Raw genomic sequence first — 19,219 nt, forward strand, 5'->3', positions numbered from 1 at the left:
TAGAGACTTCATATCACCTATCACAGAGGCAAGAGGAGGCAGTAGTTGTGGGAAGAGTAAGCGAACTCACATTTACTAAGTGACTGATGTGCCTAACACTAATTTAGGTGCTTTACATATGTTCTCTCTCTAGATTCTCAATAATCCTAGGAGGCAAATATTAGTATCTTCACTTATAAATCAGGCAACTTGAGACTCAACCTGCTCAAATAGCAAAACCACTAACAGCAGCAGTTTTAACCCAGACCTGTTAACCTTTCCTCCAAACCACGATGCTTCCTTCCCTAGAAATTAAACTGCTACTAATAATATTTCATCATTATCTATTATACATATAAATTGCATACATATGAAAATATTTCTGCTCCAAGAGCTAGTTTTCTTTTGTGTTTGGTGTTATTTGTTTTTTGGTGTTTGTTTGTTTGTTTTAAGGTTCATCCTAAAGCCTATTTCAGGCATCTTTTGTTATCTGGCACAAGTAACAGCAGAATGATAAAGCAAATCCAAACTACAGATAAACAACAGGTGTTCTGTTGGAACTTTTTTTCTTGGAAGTCTTTTTCTTCTCAGGGTAAGAAGCTACTATGATTAGGAAGTAGGTCTGAATTCTGTTCTGAATTCATTTTATGGAACTTGAGACCAATTTATGTTGGTTTAATATACTGTCTTTCCCCCATCACCAGATGCTTTTCTGTTGGTCGCAGCACATGCATGCAAAGCTGAATGGTCAAAGGGGATCTGACCCATAATCCTGATTTGATTAGCACAGGACCCAAACAACTAGCCAATAAACCTGGCTTTTTACCTTTGGCCACCTTTTGGTGAAGAGACATGTTAACAAAAGAAAGGTGGGGCCTGTATACAACCCCTAGAACACTTCTGCTGGGCTCTGTGGCCAGGATTATCAGAGCAGAAAGGACCTTAGAGACCCCCTACTTAATCCCCTCTTTGAAAAGTTTTCTAACAGGCCCAGCAGGCTGCTATTTATTTGCCTAGGAGAAACAAGACTCCTGGCTCCTAGTCCAGTGCTCTTCCCACTACAACACACTGCCTCCTCTATCAAGACCTAGTGATCACATCAAAGTAACGAGCAGAGCACACCTAGATAACCAGACTGTCAATCCCCCAATGTTTCTCTTACTCTCTATCAATAAGACTTGTGCTGAACAAAAAGAACATACACAATAAAAACAAAGGAGATCAGGAAGAGTTATTTTAATTTTCTATCAAACATTCTTCCAAAAGCATTTTACCCTGTATCTTACTGAGTTATAAGAAATAACATTAGCATTAGAAAAATCAGGAAGAAAGATAAATTAAATGTGGCTAATTAGTTAAACCAAACTTAAAAAGGAAAATTATAACAAAGGACTGAGAGCTTTACAAATTTAATTAAATGAGATTATACTTTGAAAACTGTGCATCTCAAAGCCAACTTTATTTGTTCAATTATTTTTAACAACAGCATTTTATGATTAATACACTGATGTTTCAAGAAGGAAACTCATCTTAAAAATATTTTTATTTTAAAAATAGGCCTGTGTTCACCTATAGATTTTTTGCCCCCAGCTCTGATCAGATTTATTTTGATTTGGGAAGAAAATACCATTTTGACAGCATGAAATGCAAAAGTCAAGTTTTTTAAAACATCCCAGTACAGAATTAAAAACTATTAATGCAAAATAGGTTAAGGACATTAACTGCACAACACTAATTACCAGCTACTGGTATTCGGTTTCTTCCCTAGTTCTCCCAAGGAAAACTTAAAGTCAATTTTCAGCAGAATGCTCTTTAAATATACTTTATAAGCAAAATGAGAGCTTTTGTTTACATAGTTTTTAGATCTCGCTGTTCCTAATTTTATTCTGAAACTCAATTTTACCCCAAACCATAATTACCATATTAACTTTGTAATGCACAGTTGTATGCAATTCAGCAAAAGCAGCAGTACACCAGCAGGCTCTATTCACCCAGAGTTCAGGAAAAACAGGATTGGTCACACCCATTTAAAAACACATTATTTGCCAGTGTGTGGTTTCCATCTAAGTTCTGACAATGAAATACATGGATATGTATCTATATATCTCATCTTAATTTTCAAAGATAGGCAAAGGGACTTCTTCACAGCTTAGCTTTGCCTGGCTGAAGCTGAAGATTTTGTAACTTCATAGCCAGACCCATGTTGCCCGTGATTTTCAATTTGCCTTGAAAGAATGCCTGTGAGTAAAAAGAAAGAAAATTTATTACTTGGTGTTTTTTGTTTTGAGATTGCTGATATTTCTAGACGATCCAGCCCTGAGATCATTTATTTGTCCAGGTCTCTTAAACTTTATTCAAAATATGAAACTTGGCTTTCCGGAATAGATTTAGAACTAGATTCCTTGAGGCACCTGGAGGGCTCAGTCAGTTAAGCCTCCAACTCTTGATTTTGGCTTAGGTCATGATCTCGTGGTTCACAGGTTTGAGCCCCACAGAGGGCTCTGCACTGACAGGTTGAGCCTGCTTGGGATTCTGTCTCCCTCTCTTTCTCTGCCCCCTCCCACTAGCTCTCTATCTCTCAAAATAAATAAAAATGAACTTAAAAAAAAAAAAATCTAGATTCCTCAAAAGGAAGGCTCTGTAAAAGGCATGCTCTACAAAGAGCAGTCACATGGCCCATCTTTCCCAAATGTCTTCTCTTAGAAATTGAGTCTACCTTTATCTGCCTTCCTCACAGAAGGTACCTTTTCCAAATAGTAAGCAAAGTGGATTCATACTAGATGGATTTTGTTTTAAAATATCACACATGATCAAGAATATGAAATGAGGGTGCCTGGCTGGCTCAGTTGGTAGAGTATGTGACTCTTCATCTCTGGGTTATAAATTCAAGCCCCACACTGGGTATAGAGATTATTTTAAACTAAAATCTTAAAAAAAAAAAAAAAGAATATGAACTAAAATTTTCAGTAGTTTGCTGGGAGAAAAAACACATGCATAACACTAAGTATCACTTAGATACTTGTGAGATTCGATACAATGTGGATGAAATGTCGCCAATTTTTTTTTGGTCTACATGATAAAGGATTTACCCCTACAGAGGGAGGCCAGGCAGCCTGCTGAGACGGAGGTGCTGGTGTTAGTCTTTGGCTCAAGAAAAAGAATCAAACCAACCCAGAAGTGCAGAGCCACAATTTGTTCCATTTAACAACTGCCTGGGATTAGATCACTTGATGTTTGCTAAATTTATCATGTAATAAAATCCCAGGAAAACTTAAGAGAAATAATAGCAAAATTGGGAACATAGCATGATTTTCCTGCTATGATCTCTTTTAACAAAACTGTCAAAATAAGGAAAGGCTAGATTAGATGAAAAAAGTTCCTGGTAGTCTTAGCTTTCTAAGCAAGTACATTAAGAAGTTAGGAGCTCTTCTGCCTTATCCATGAGAATGCACAGAGCTCTGCTTTTTCTACACCTTCTGGTAAGGGTGACTAATTCCTTTTTTTTTTTTCTCTCCTCCTCTGTCTGGACAAACTAAATATTTCCTTTCTATATGGCACACAGCCTTCTGTCTGATGACTTAAAGGTCAAGTGTCTCAGAACACAATATATTTAACATATGTCCTTAAAAATATGGACCAGTAGTACCTAACAGAGAAACTCACCATCTTTCCTTTTTTAAATTAAAAGAGAAAATGACTTTTTATTTACTGAGTATTATAGAGAAAACACGAATTTTCACCCTTTAGGGAGTCCAAGCATAAGGATCGCTTTACTCTGAACCCTAGGTGTTCTTCATGTGTGCTTTACACTGGAGAGCACACTGCTTTGTTTCAACTGTAGCCAAACACTGAAATTATAATTTCCAGTGCATTTAATGGTTTCCAATCAAATCCTCTAAGCATAATGGAAGGCCATTAGCATATTAATAGAAATACCTGCCATTTTAATCTTTAATTCCTTTGAGTGCTAACAGGTGTTCAAAAATTCAAAAAAAAAAAAAAAAAAGGCTGAAGGATACTTTGCTTCCCTGAATGGATGGTAAACAGATAAACTGAGAATGGAGGCAGCTGACATGTGAAGTCTGATCACCCTGCCGAGGAGGTGCACGGAGTGCACAGTGGAACGAGGAGCAGTGGGTGGGAAGGACAAGGACAGCCAGCTCCTATACTGGTGGTCTCTATTTTGTCCAGATTTTTGGAGCAGGCTCCATGGGAGGAGATGTCAGTACCAATGGTGTGTAATCAGCTGAAACGTCACAGATGCGAGTCTCTCGCTTGTCAAAGCATCAACTGAAACAGGCTTAGTTGCTTAGAGAAAACATTTTAAAAAGGAATACTAGTGTGAGTCAGACTCAGTTGTTTTATCCAATCTTTTGAATTACCAGGGGGCTGCAGGAATAAGACCTGAAACAAAGCTGGCTGAGGCAACAACAACAAAAAAAAAAACATATACAATGGAAAGAAGCATCAGTTTCTTTTTGTTATCTCTGTCTAATGAAAGCTTAGTGTATGTATCAAGTCTGTTCAACACTGTGTGACTAAAGAGTATAAAAAGACCCTTGATGATTTGGGAACCAGGAAAATCTACACAAGGCATAAATACATTTTAGACAAATACAGTTTAATCCAGCAATTGTTTAGTGATAACCTAAAAATGTCAGGCATCATGCTAAGTTCTGGAGACATGAAGATGAATAAGGCATGGTTTGTTCCTTTGAGACACTCACAATCTAATGGAGAAGAAATAGGCACATCATGACTAATATAATGTGACAAGTGCTAAGCTTGCTTCCAATAGATGGCCAGGAAGAGCGACTGGCTATGGTTCCCCAACAACTTGTAAGGAGGTCTTAGGGCATAACATCTGGGCTAATTTTGAAAGGAAAGGCGTTTGTCAGGGAAGGTAGTTCAGACCAAAAGAGCATGGGGCAAAGAAAGATGAGGAATGTACGAGGTCATGCCTTTGTTCACATTGCTCCTTCCCCCTGGATTGCTCCTACTCTCCATCTATGCATGGTTGACTTTTGGTCACTCTTAAGATTCAGTTCAAGTGTCACTTCCTCTGCTGTGAGGCTTTCTGTGCTGGTCCAGGAAGACATGGCTGTGCCATCCCCCATGTTCCCCTGTCCACAAGCTGGCCATGGCACCATGGATACTTGGATATACTTAACTCTTTTGCAGGTCTGTCTCATACCAAATTGTGGATGCCCTGTGCATGGGAACTCTTTCTTATTCATCTGGGTATTTCCAGCACACAAGACAGTGCCTGGCACATAGCCTGCTCCACAAATGTTTGTCATTTGTTAAGTGAACATTTTAGGGAACACTGAGTTTTGTGGGTTTGACCACTTTGCACTTTATGGTATGAGGCTGAGGTGGGAGATGAAATGGAATGGGCTAAAAGACCCATCTACTAGGAGGAAATAAGCCCCATCATACTTACCGACTGAGGATTCATTTTACCAGTCATTAAAGCCAGTAAGTCGGAGTCAGCCATCGTGATTGTGCAGTCAGCCTTCTTATCTAAAACAGATATGTAGGAAGAGAGAGGAGAAAAAGGGAGAGTATTCAGTTTCATGTGTACATTTTAGTCAAAACCCACTGACAGCAACAGATCACATCCAGTACTGGAGTAGTGTGGGCAAGAGTACTCATGTACTCTTCTGTGGCAGCCTGGTAAAAGGTGGCATAAATTACAAGCAAACTCAATATTTTACAAGAGGGAACTGATTATCATATTCATATAATGGGATACGATACAGTCATTAGATGATATGGATCTACATTTATTGACCTGAAAAAATGCTATTGTTATATTGTTCATGATACTGTTATACAAGCCAGTTGCAAAACAAACTATGAGCATGGTCTGGTTTTTGCTTCAAAACAGATATTCAGGGTGCCTGGGCGGCTCAGTCAGTTAGGCATCTGACTCTTGATCTCGGCTCAGGTCATGATCTCACATCATGGTTCCTGGGTTCAAGCCCCAAGTCAGGCTCTGCGTTGACAGCACAAAGCCTGCTTGGAATTCTGTCTCTCCCTCTCTCTGCCCTTCCCCACTCACTCGCTCTCTCAAAATACATACATAAACTTAAAAAAAAAAACAAAACCCTGACATTCAATTATATACATATAGGAAAAAACATCTATAAACTTAGATACCAATATATTAATAATAGTTATTGTGGCACCCGGACTCTAAGGAGTCCCCTGTGATACCTGCCTCTTGGTGTTCATGCCTTTGTATGCCTTTGAGTGTAGGCATGACCTGTGACTTGCTTCTAGCCAACAGTATGTGGCAAAGGAGATGGGATGTCATTCCTGTGGTTTTGTTTTGTTATGTAAGATTGTCCTGCTAGCAGACTCACTCTCTCCTGCAGGCCTCAAATAAGCTAGCTGCTATGCTGTGAAGTGCATAAGCAAAGGACCATGTGGCAGGGTGCTGTGCTTTAGGAGCTGAGGGCAGACTCTGGCCCATTACCCCTAAAAAACTAAAGTTCTCATTCTCCATAGCTGCAAGGAAATGAATTCTGCCAGGAACCTGAGTAAACCTGGACACGGACCCTTCTGCAGTCAAGCCTCCAGATGAGAACCCAGCCCTGGCCAACACCTTTACTGCAGCCTATAAGATCCTATGCAGAGGACCCAACTAAGCTGTCCTCAGCCAACTCACCCATGGAAACTATGAGGTAATAAATGTGTGTGTTGTTTTAAGCCACTAAGTTTGTGGTAATTTGAGATATAGTAATAAAAAATGAGTACAGTTATCTATATCAGGGGTTATCAAACTTTTTCTGTAAAAGATCAGACACTAAGTATTTTAGACTCTGCCTAAAGCCAGTAGGTCTCTATCGCAACTCTGCCTCTGTAGCACAAAAGCTTCCATTGATAATACCTAAACAAAAGAGGTGTGGCTGTGTGCCAATAAAACTATTTCCAAAACAGGTAGTAGACAGAGAAGGAGAAGATATTTGCAATTCACAGATCTGACCAAAAAACTTGTATCCAGAATATATAAAAAATTCCTCTTATTCAATTAGAAAAGTTAGATAATCCAATACCAAAACAAGCAAATAATAAACACTGTACAAAAGATCTCCAAATGGCCAAAAAAGCACATGAAACTATGTTCAACTTCATTAGTCATCAGGAAAACGTGAATAAAAGCATGGGTGAGATACTACTACATACCTGCTAGAATGAATGGCCAAAAAGGAAAAAAAAGACAATATCCAATGCTGATTACGATGAGGAGCAAGTAAAAGGTCAATACAATGCTGGAGGGACAGTAAAATGGAACAGCCACTTTAAAAGCCAGTCTGGAAGTTTCTCAGAAGGCTAAACATACATTGCCATATGACTCAGAATCCCACTTTTAGGTGTTTACCCAAAAGAAATGAAAACGTATGTCCACACAAAAAACTTTATGTGAATGTGCCTAGTGGCTTTATTCAAATGGCCAAAACTGGGGGAAAAAAACCCAAATGTGCATCAGCTAGTGAATGGATAAACTATTCAACAAAAAGAAACAACCCCTCTCTCCCAAAGCCTTGTAATGCCTCCAGCAACTCCACCTTTCACATCACCCACCTTCCACACAACTTGAAGTTCAAATGCACTCTACATGGAAGCTCATTTTATACATGAAGAGCAGTCAAAGCAAAATTACGCCTGTGTTTTTTCATTTTAATGATTCCCTAATGCATTAAAAAAATTTTAATCAACGGGGCACCTGGGTGGCTTAGTGGGTTAAGCATCCAACTCAGGCCCAGGTCTTGCAGTTCGTAGGTTCACGCCCCATGTCAGGTTCTGTACTAAAGGCTCAAAGCCTGGAACCTGCTTCAGATTCTGAGTTTCCCTCTCTCTCTCTGCACCTCCCCTGCCCACACTCTCTCTCTCTCTCTCTCAAAAATAAACATTAAAAACAATTTTCTAAAATTTTTTAATCAGAAGTAGTAGATTCCTAAATGATTCTAAAGCCATCTGTAATTCTCTTTGTTGTTTTGTTCTGTTTTACCCTTCATTTCCAGCTTTGGGTGCAGGGAGGGGCAGGTGACACAAAAGATTTTTCTATTGTTGTAATCTTTTCCAATGATCAGCTAAAGATCTGCACTGGAACACAACTTATATGCCTTTTGCATTAAAAAAAATTTTTTTTAACATTTATTCAATTTTGAAAGATGAAGAGAGACAGAGCATGAGCAGGAGTGGGGCAGAGAGAGAGGGAGACACAGGATCCGAAGCAGGCTCCAGACTCTGAGCTATCAGCACAGAGCCTGACACAGGGCTCAAACTCACAGATTGAGAGATCATAACCTGAGCTGAAGTCAAACACTTAACTGACTGAGCCACCCAGGTGCCCCTGCGTTTTTTTTTTTAAAGTAAGCTTCATGCCCAGCACAGAGCCCAGTGTGGGGCTTGAACTCACAACCCCCAGATTAAGACCTGAGTTGAAATCAAGACCTGAGCTGAGATCAAGAGTCCAACGCGTAACAAACTGAGCCACCTAGGAGCCCCCACTTTTGCATTTTTAAAGCCTGCTTCTTGAATTTAAGCACAGTGATAGTGTTCAAAGAGCTGCTCAGTCTGTAACACATTTGAAAAGATGTATCTGCACTTTGAGGTCCCTTTTGAATGCCATTTGCTAGGCCTCTCAAGTCCAAGATGTTCAAACGCCTCCCAAGTCCAAGATGCTGGATGCCATATGGCATGGAAAACACAAGACTTTGGGCAAAGTCTGTGGGCTTGCATTGGGGGAGGGAAGGGAACAGAATTTGTTTATTTGTCTGATTTAGAAATAAGGCATTTCAGAGAAGCCATTATTTTCTGTGTTTAAGTTAAACTGCATTTTTGTCTTTTGGTTGATATGAAATGTACTGTTCCAATATAAAACAGTAATTATTTGACCTTTAGGGAGAAAAATAAGGAAGAAACTACTGATGTTACATGCAACAACATGAATGAATCTTGGTGAAAGAAGCAGGCTTAAAAAACTATGTACTGGGGCACCTGGCTGGCTCAGTCAGTAGAGCGTGTAACTCTTGATCTCAAGGTTGTAAGTTCAAGTCCCACTTTGGGTGTAGAGATTACTTAAAAATGAAATCTGAAGGGGCGCCTGGGTGGCTCAGTTGGTTGAGCATCCAATTCTTGATTTCAGCTCAGGTCATGATTCTAGGGTCATGGGATCAAGCCCTGCAACGGGCCCTGTGCTCTGCCCCTGTCCCCTACTTCTGCTCTCTCTCTAAAAACAAACAAACAAACAAAACCTTAAAACAAAACAAAAAACTACATACTATATGATTCCATTTACGACATTCTGGAAAAGGGACAGAAATCAGAGTAGTGGTTGCCAAGGCCTGAGGGTGGGAGAAGGGGATTGACTACAAAGGGACATGAGAACACTTTTTGGGGTGATGGAAATATTCTATCACTTGACTTTTGGTGATGGTTACACAAATATATGCATTTGCCTAAATTGATAGAATGATACCTCTCAAAAGGGTAGATTTTATTATATTAAATTATAGCTCAATGACAGTAACCAGTACTGTCAAAAATGTGGAGCAAATAAAACTCTCATGTAATGTGGAAGGTAATGTAAAATAGCATACACACACACGCGCAAACGGGCTATATTGTACCTTATGACCTAGTATTTCTACTGGTTATATGCCAAGTGGAAATGAGTACATACATTCACTACAAGACCCATATGAAAATGTTCATAACAGCTTTATTCATAAGACCCCAGAATGGAAACATTGAAAAGATTTATCAACCATGGAATGAATAAATTCTGGGGCATTCACACACTAAAAACAAACTACTGCTACATATAACAAATTAAAAAATCTTACGATGCTGAGCAAAAGAAGCCAGACCTAAAAGATAAATATTGTATGAGTCCATGTAAATAAATTTCCAAAATAAATACAATCAATCTATGGTGACAGAATTTGGAATAGTGGTTTCTTGTGGGAGAGGACAGTGATGACAGGGGGCATGAGAGAGACTTCCAGAATGCTAGCAACATTCTGCAGCTTGATCTGGGAGATATTCATCAGTAAACATTTATCAGGCTATACACTTCAGATGTATGCTTTTTATTACAAGACCTCAATACAAATTTTACACAAAACAAACAAAAAAACAGGTGGTGAGTTGGATTTGGCCCACATCATTTGTCAACCCCTGACATAGATGGTGGGATTCCAGGAGAGTAATTTTTCCATTTTGTTTCTCTGAGTCTTCTAATTTTTGTTTACACTACGTGCATATTACTTATAATAGAAAGTTTTAAAAATATTAATTTTAATATCAAAGTACAATGAATAAAAAGACTATATAACAAAGACTCTAATATCTCATTGCTAAATCAACCATGTCTACCTTGGACAAATAAGAATTTTCAAGTACAAAAGAAAAAATTCACCCAGAAAAATATTTGCCAGCACTCAGTGTTTTAGACAATTAATATAACAATAATCCTCTAATGGCTGGCTCCTCCTCAAAGTTGGCCTCTCCCTGAAACCAAGTCATTTTCTAGCTTATTATTCTGTTTTATTTTTCCTTGTGGTACTTATCTGAAACTACCTTATTTATTTGTTTAGGTGTTTTCTGTCTGTATTTGTCCACTAGAATAAACACTTCAAGGGACAGAGCCCTTGTCAGTTTTGTTCACTGCTATATCCCCAGGTTCTTGAAGAGTGCTTGACACATAAAGGGTAACCAATAAATACTTGCTGAATAATAAGTAGATTATGTAGAGTTCAAAAGATTGTCAAATCATGGCCCAATAGCTAATAAGATAATCTGTGCCTTAATAAGAGATTAGAGGATGCTATGGTCAGAATGTTCCCGCAAAACTCCCATGTTGAACTTCTAATGCCCTATGTGATGATATTAGCAGGTGGGGAGGTCAGGAGGTGGACCCTAATGAATGGGATCAATGCCTTATAAAAGTCTCCAGGGGCTAACAGTGCAGAGCCTGCTTGGGATTCTTTCTCTCTCCCTCTCTCTGCCTTTCCCCCCGCTCATGCACATGCTCTCAATCTCTCTCTCAAAATAAAATACTTAAAAATTTATTTTAAAGATTCTCCAAGGAGGCCCCCAGCCCCTTCTACTATGTGAACCCACAGCAAGAAAGCACCATCTATAAAGCAGCAAGAGGGCCTTGACCAAGGCTGACACGTTGACCTTGGACTTCCAGGTTCCAGACTGTGAAAAGGAAATTTCTGTCATTTATAAGCTACTCACTCTGTGGTATTTTGTTACAGCAGCCCAAATGGTCTAAGATAGTGGTAAATTATTAAAATACAGCATGCCCATTAAATAGTTAACTATTATTATAAATAACTATTTAACTATTATTAAATAGTTAAAACAAGATTGAAAGTTAAACATTTTTATTATATGTGTTAGAACTCAGGGATAGCCCCTAAAAAGGTTGATATTCAATGGCTATTCCATCTTTGCTTCTGACTAAATCTTATTACTGGAAAAAAAAGGTGTGAAGCTTTGAAAATGAAGAGACTTACTTACAGTCTAGAAAATCTAGTTCCCATGTAGATTTATATCACCAAAGAACAGGGAGAAAGAAAGTTAGCAAATCGAGATTGTTGGACTTGATTTATAATTGGATTTGATCCTAATATTCCAAGAAAAGACTCTTAGTCATTGAAAAGTAAGTTTATAAAGTGAAGCCTGCTGCTGCTGTAATATCAGCATTTACTGAGCTTTCACTATGCTGAGTACTTCACATACATGGACTCATCTGATCTTTATAACAACCGTATAAGGATCAGAGAAGTCAAAAAAAAAAAAAACTTGCCCATGATCACACAACTAAATAAGAGGCTGAGCTAGATCTGAAAGCAGATTCCTGATGCTGCTAAAGCCCACACTCCCAACCGCTAAGCGCTATGGCTTCCTAATGTTACAGGAAGGATTCAAACATTCAATGGCTCAGTTTTAATTGGGCATTCACCAGTTCGTCAGTATCTGATGAATCTAGATACTTTCACAGTTCCCTAAGCCCTTCTGCAGTCTTAGATGAGTCCCATGTGTTCAAGCAAAACTATTATTTAATATATGTTGGGGAGGAAGCAACTGAGCACTTACTATGCTAAAGCACTTTAATGATTTATGTCATTAAATCCCCACAACAGCTCCATGGATAGAAATTATTCTCACCATTTTCTAGATGAGACAACTGGACTCAGGGAAGGTACACATCCAGTAAGTGACAGAGCTGTGGTCTGAACCCAGTTTGGGTGTCTCCAAAGGCAATGCTCTTTCTACTCTACCTTGGGGATGTGAGACTCTGAGGCCTGCTATATCGTGTGCCCCACAAAGGGGCAGGGTTGAGGACTCAAGTAGATGCTGACAGGGCAGAATAAAGGAATGAAAGATAATGGTCAAGTTAGATTAATCAAAGTTGGCTTCCTAGAGATATGCTATGTGAGTTGTTTCAAAGGAGAGAAGGGAGGGGCAGAATTCATAGACAAAGGCACCTAGGCAGGAAGAAAAGATTATGGAAAATGCATAAAATCTAAAGGTCCTTAATATAGTCATCTGTATAATCACTATCAAACTCTTAGAATATAAGCAAATGAAATACGTTTAAGGAAATCTTACTTTGTCAACAGTAAGTAAAACTCTCAACACTGTACATGCCAAAAAAACCTAGCAATTCTCTTTAAGATGCTAGTTCAAACTAGGACAGGTTATTAATGCTTTAACATAGCTGATCTCTAACAAATGGGCACTTGTTGGCTGATGTAATAGGAGCTGGCAATTTCCAGTGGTGGCTTTTACTGGGTAAGTCCATATTTCAACGCTACTCCTAGCTGCCAACAAGTGTCAGTTTCAGCAGAAATTACCTTGCCCCAGGGTGAAGTCCCTTCAGGTCTGGGATGGGGCACCTAATATGGGGAGAATTCACTGCCAGAGTACACAGGTAGTAAGGTTTTTTGAAATTATGCAATAGCTTTCCATAAGCATATTATCTTTCATGACAAACAATGATAACAAAATACAGGAGAAATTTTTTAAATATCACCTTATCACCTGCCTGGGCATATCAAAATATAATCCTGAAATAGCTATTTTCCAAAAGTTCTTTTTATTTCTACAAGCTTAAATCTAGATGAAGCACTTAGTTTTTCTTCCTATACAACATAAGAGTGGCAGCTCATAGAATCCAAACACATCATTATTTTTCTGCCTACTCATTTTGAGGAAAAAAAAGGGACTATATATAATTCAAAAACTTTCCACAACGCCACCATGCTGCCTGCACAAGATGCTCTTACTACTGCCTCAGTTCTTCCATCATGAATCTCTAGTTGATTCCTTATTCAACAGTGCTACTCTTAACATTTTCTCCTGTCTCCAAGTTCTAAACTTTATTCCAAGAGCTCTGCCAACCTCCTTTCTACCTCAAAATGCCCCTGAATATTTACCCTCTCAGAGAAGGAAGTATCCATCCCTCCTTGCTGCTTGCTAAAGCTAACCTTCCTTCCTCCTGTGCTCTTGATGTCATCTACTCCTCCAGGACCTTCCTCAATAAGGTACTAGTAAGGAAACTCTCCCATCTTTGATAGACTTCCTTCTCCTACACAGCTTTCAGGTCCCATCAATTTCACCCCAAATATCCCTGGCAACTACAACATAACATTTTTTTTTCTCACTGTCAACACTGAAGCTCTTCTTTTTGCTCAGATGGTAGCAACATCCATCCTCCCAATTGCTCTCTCTACCTCTGATTTCTCCCTTTGCAGTTTGTCAGATCTAATGCACCAGCTTCATCCTCTAAAGCACAGCCCTAACTTTCACTTTCTTACTTAAAAAGCTTTAATTGGATTGATTATATATCAAGTCACTTTCAAAGTTCATAGCATGGTATTTGAAGCTCTCCAGAAAGGTAGTCTCCATCCATCAGATTTCTTAAGTACACCAGGCTCTTTCCAGCGGGAGGTGTGTAACATACAATAAAACATACAAAATGTGACCTGCTGAATACGTACTATGCATCATTCATTCTGTTCATTGAATGTTCATTTTTAAATTACATCATTCATTCTGCTGTTCATTTTTAAATTAAATTAAGACTACCTTGGTTTGTGAACATAATTCATTCCAGAAACATGCTTTTAATCCAAAGCACTTGTATATCAAAGAGAATTTCAAGAATCACTGGCTTAGTTGTAATCATGTGATGTTTGGCCTCACATACTGCTTGTATTGCAAGACATTGCTTTATCAAGTTAAAATTTACTAGAAATGTTTGCTCATCTTACAGAACAGTCACAGATCAAGTTACTTGCCATCCAAGGTTTTACTGTATTTATTTATCAAAGACCAACCATGTATCAGATACTCTTGTAGGCAATGAGGATGCAGCAGTGAACCTAACAGTCAAAAAGCTCTATCTTCATGCAGCTTATAATTCAAGTGGGAGAGATGGACAATAAGCAAATAAGTAAAATATTATATGGTATATCAGATGGCAGTAAGTGCTATAAATAAAAATAAGGAACTGGAGAGTGTTATGCTAAGTGAAATAAGTCATACAGAGAAAGACAGATACCATATGTTTTCACTCTTATGTGGATCCTGAAAAACTTAACAGAAGACCATGCGGGAAGGGAAGGGGGGGGGGGGAAGAGAGGGAGGGAGGCAAACCATAAGAGATTCTTAAAAACTGAGAATAAACTCAGGGTTGATGGGGGTGGGAGGAAGGGGAAAGTGGGTGATGGGCACTGAGGAGGGCACCTGTTGGAATGAGCACTGGGTGTTGTATGGAAACCAATTTGACAATAAATTTCGAAAGAAAGAAAGAGAAAGAAAGAAAGAAAGAAAGAAAGAAAGAAAGAAAGAAAGAAAGAAAGAAAGAAAGAAAGAGACAGGAAAGGGCAAGAGGAAATGGTAACAGGTATGAAGTATGGTTAGGGAAGGGGCTCACTGAGAAGGTGACATCTGGGCAAAGATCCAAAGAAAATGAGGGAACAAGCCATGAGGATATCTAAGGGAAGACGAGTCCAGGCAGAGGGAACAGAGTAGAAAGCCCCTGAACTGGGAACACCCGCATGTCAACAATGGCAACGAGTATCCTTCCTGTATGACTGGAGCAAAGTGAGGGAAAGTGTAGTAGAACAGAGAAAACGGAGGCCAGATCATGTGGTGCCAGTGTAAGAACTCTGGCTTCTACTGAGTGAGCTGAAAGCCTTTGGATGGTTTTGAGCAGAGGAGGGTCACAATCTAACTCAAGTTTTTAAAGGATCACTCCAGGGTGCCTGGGTGGCTCAGTCATTTAAGCATCCAACTCTTGATTTCAATGTTTGTGAGAATGAGCCCTGAGTCAGGCTCTGTGCTCTCAGCTACCAGATAGCTGATAGCACAGGGCCTGCTTGAGATTTTCTCTCTCCCTCTCTCTCTGTTCCTCCCCTGCTCATGCTCTGTCTCTCTCTCAAAAGTAAATATTTAAAATAGTAATAATAACAATAGCAATAAAAATGATAAATAAAATGATCACTCCAGCTGGTATGTGGAGAAGAACCTGTAGGGAGCAAGGTTAGAAACAGGGAGACCAAGCAAAACAATGATGGAAGCTTAGACCAAGAATCTGCTGATGGATCAGACTGTGGAGTGTGAGAAAAAGAGGAGCCAATGATGACTCCAAGGTTTTTGAACCGAAGAACTGCTAGGACAGAGAAGCAATTTTTACGGAGATGGGTTGATGGTGAGAGGAATACATAATTAAAGGCGAGTAGGAGGAAATCAGGAGTTCAGCTTTTTTTTTTTTTTTTTCATTTTTTAAATATTTATTTCGGAGAGAGAGACAGAGCATGAGAGGGGGAGGGGCAGAAAGAGAGGGAGACAAAGAATCCGAAGCAGGCTCTAGGTTCTGAGCTGTCAGCACAGAGCCCCGGGCGGGGCTCAATCTCATAGACTGTGAGATCATGACCTGAGCTGAAGCTGGATGCTTAACCAACTGAGCCACCCAGGTGTCAGAAGTTCAGTTTTATACATGTTAGCTTTGAGATACCTACCAAGTATCCAAGTAAACTTGTCAGTTAGATATACACCTTGGAGTTCAGTGGATGAGTCCATGGTGAAGATATCTGGGAATTATCAGTGTAGGGATGGTTTTAAAAGAATGAGACTATGGGGCGCCTGGGTGGCGCAGTCGGTTAAGCGTCCGACTTCAGCCAGGTCACGATCTCGCGGTCTGTGAGTTCGAGCCCCGCGTCAGGCTCTGGGCTGATGGCTCAGAGCCTGGAGCCTGTTTCCGATTCTGTGTCTCCTTCTCTCTCTGCCCCTCCCCCGTTCATGCTCTGTCTCTCTCTGTCCCAAAAATAAATAAACGTTGAAAAAAAAAAATTAAAAAAAAAAAAAAAGAATGAGACTAGAGATCCCCAGGGAGTGAATGGAGACAGAACTGAGCCTTGGAGCACTCTAATGTTTAGAAATTTGGAGATGAGAAAATAGGAAGAGAGGCCAGGAAGGAACAGGCAGTGGATAAGAGGAAAGCCTAGAAGTGTAATATCATGAAGACTGAGAACCACTTAAATTTAAAAAAAAAAAAAAAAAAAAAAAAAAAAAAAAGAAGGGGCGCCTGGGTGGCGCAGTCGGTTAAGCGTCCGACTTCAGCCAGGTCACGATCTCGCGGTCCGTGAGTTCGAGCCCCGCGTCAGGCTCTGGGCTGATGGCTCAGAGCCTGGAGCCTGTTTCCGATTCTGTGTCTCCCTCTCTCTCTGCCCCTCCCCCGTTCATGCTCTGTCTCTCTCTGTCCCAAAAATAAATAAACGTTGAAAAAAAAAAATTAAAAAAAAAAAAAAAAGACTGAGAACCACTCAATTTAGTAATATGGTGGTCACTGGTGACCTTGACAAGAGCAGCTTTGGAATAGCGATGAGGATACAAGCTGACTAGAGTGGGTTCAAGAAAGACTGGGATGAGAGGAAGTGGAGGTAGTGATTGGGTATAGACAGAACTTTCAAGGCCATGTAACCACACACTACCACATGTGCTTTATAGGATAATTAAAAGATAATTCTCTTAATCTTTGCATCAACCTTATGAAATAGGTACCATTTATTATTCCCATTTAGAGATCAGAAAACCAAGGCTCAGAAAAGTTAAATAACTTGTCCAAAACCACAATCTGTGAGTGGTAAGGCCAGGATCCCAACACTAGTTTGTCTAATTCTAAAGCCTAAGATTGTCAACTCCGTGATGGAGCCTCCCAATCTTTGGGAGGAGGCAGCTGTGACATATCCCTGTTCTCAAGGATTCACTGGTTCTTTAACAAGGTCCTATACTTCTATAGCCACCCCTTTTAGGAAACACCAAAGCAGACCCCTATTTTCCCTTGTGAACTTGTCAGTGCTCCTGTAAATGAAGTCATTACTTCACTGACCTGAGTTAGGAAGCACTGATCCTTTGCCATTCTTCACATCCACCACCCAGGTGGCTTCTTTACCCCCAGGGCCATCCTTCACCTTGAAGGCAAAAATACCACCAATTTTCTTCACAAACTGTTCCCCTTCCTGTAAAGAAAAAACAAACAAACAAACAAACTCTGGGAGTTACATGAAGTTCGTTTCTCTGGCTTTTTCCCCAAATTAAATGTTTAAGTAGATACATGATGTGAACAGCCAAGCCTGCCGCAATCCCCAAGCTCCCTTAGGATCTTTTACCCAGAAAAATCTGAAAGGCAACAGGCAACAACTCCCTCATCTGCCAAATCCTTTGTTGACAATGGCTTTCTGGATACAACTGGTGGAAGGAAAGGGAGGATGGGGGTGGGCACAGTAGCATGTTCTACTGAAGCAGCTTTCCTTTGTCATAGTTTCAGAAAGATTCACTCTGGCCTGCCTAAATACTGGACCCCCCCCCCCCACACACACACACCCCAGTCTCTCTCTCTCTCTCTTTTTTTTTTTTTTTTGCAGATAAATTCCTTTACATGTGTTTCTGGTTTTCCACACTTAGAACTTAAACATAACTGGTTCTGAAAGCAAAGTCTTTTTGGGTGGAGGGGTCAACTTATTTTCTGGGTTAGTATAGAGAATTATACAAATAATATGTCAACCACCAATTACTTTTGGATCTTGGGGGAATGAAGCTGGAAAGTTATTTTAAGTTATTTTAAGTTACATTTAGGAGAAATTATTAACGACAATAATAATCTTTTCAGGGCTATAAAGTTTTCAAGTGCTTTCAAATACATTATTTCCTTAATCTCCATAAATGCCTGTAAGTAGCTGGACAGGTATTAATATCAGCTCATTGAAAAGAAAAAAACAACTGAGATTCATAAAGGTTAAGAACACGTCAGACTATGCTCTATCTGGCTGCTGGGTAATCCACCTAATATAACTCATCTAACACTAACATAAGCCATCTAACACGGCCAAGTGGAATTTCTTAAATGTGGCTCCCCATCCCTATAGGATGAAGTCTGTCTTTACGTATCACTCAAAACTCTTCAAAATCTGAGGGATGTTTATCTGTTCTTAGCTTCAGCTACTTTCTCATTCTCCTCAGTCTTCATGTTCTAACAATACTGATCATCCTGAATTCCATAACCACATGTGCCTCCATGCCTTTGCTCATGCCCCATCCCAGCTCACTCACCTCCTCCTAGTCACATTCTCACACGAACCTCATCAAGTCTCTGCTCACTTGCTAATTCTTCTGGGAAGGCGTTTCTGTCTCTACTGGACACTTTGATAGCCCTTTGCCCAATGCATCCATGGTTCTAGTTAAAGCAGTTATTTTTTTTTTTCCCTGGGAAAATTTTTCCATGTTTATCTTCCCACTAAACGGTGTTCCCTGAGGGGCAGGGACATATGGCTAGTAAATTGCACGACCAGAACTCAATCCCAGTTTGGTTTAATTCTAAATTCAAGGCTCTTGTCGTTTGACCATACTGTATTACAAAGTAGGTTACATCAATATTTCCAACTTTAGCCTATGAAAGCAGTTTCTGTCTCCATAAAGGAATTTTTAAAAAGCAAGTTCAAGTCTTCTCCACATTCCTTGAGATCTTTTATCTCTCAAGTTTCTGTGAAAACAATCTAGAAGAGGGAGTTAATAATCCTGATATAGTGGGCCACCCAAGAGCCAGGTTTCCCTTGGGGCCAACAGCTCATGAATGACTATTTCCAGGTGCATCCATGCCATCTGCTTGCATAATGCCTCAGGAATAGAGCTATGACAGACACCAACAAGT

The 19,219-nt window shown here is 39.6% G+C and overlaps 1 protein-coding gene across 2 annotated transcripts in view; it reads right to left on the reverse strand.

The window, feature by feature from the left end:
* Positions 1 to 1,200: 1,200 nt before the first annotated feature.
* Positions 1,201 to 19,219, reverse strand: part of SCP2 (sterol carrier protein 2) — a 132,290-nt gene continuing 114,271 nt past the window's right edge. For both annotated transcript variants that reach the window (XM_047084181.1, XM_047084182.1), the window contains 3 exons: positions 17,402 to 17,531; positions 5,423 to 5,502; positions 1,201 to 2,217 (listed from right to left, as the gene is read on the reverse strand). In XM_047084181.1, the coding sequence (XP_046940137.1) occupies positions 2,122 to 2,217; positions 5,423 to 5,502; positions 17,402 to 17,531 (306 nt within the window). In that variant the 3' untranslated portion in view covers positions 1,201 to 2,121. The remainder of the gene's footprint in view (positions 2,218 to 5,422; positions 5,503 to 17,401; positions 17,532 to 19,219) is intronic.

The sequence above is a fragment of the Lynx rufus genome, unplaced genomic scaffold (genome assembly GCF_022079265.1).
Source record: "Lynx rufus isolate CCGP_SWC_20201006 ecotype Redwood Valley unplaced genomic scaffold, mLynRuf1.p SCAF_2, whole genome shotgun sequence".
Lineage (NCBI taxonomy): Eukaryota > Metazoa > Chordata > Mammalia > Carnivora > Felidae > Lynx > Lynx rufus.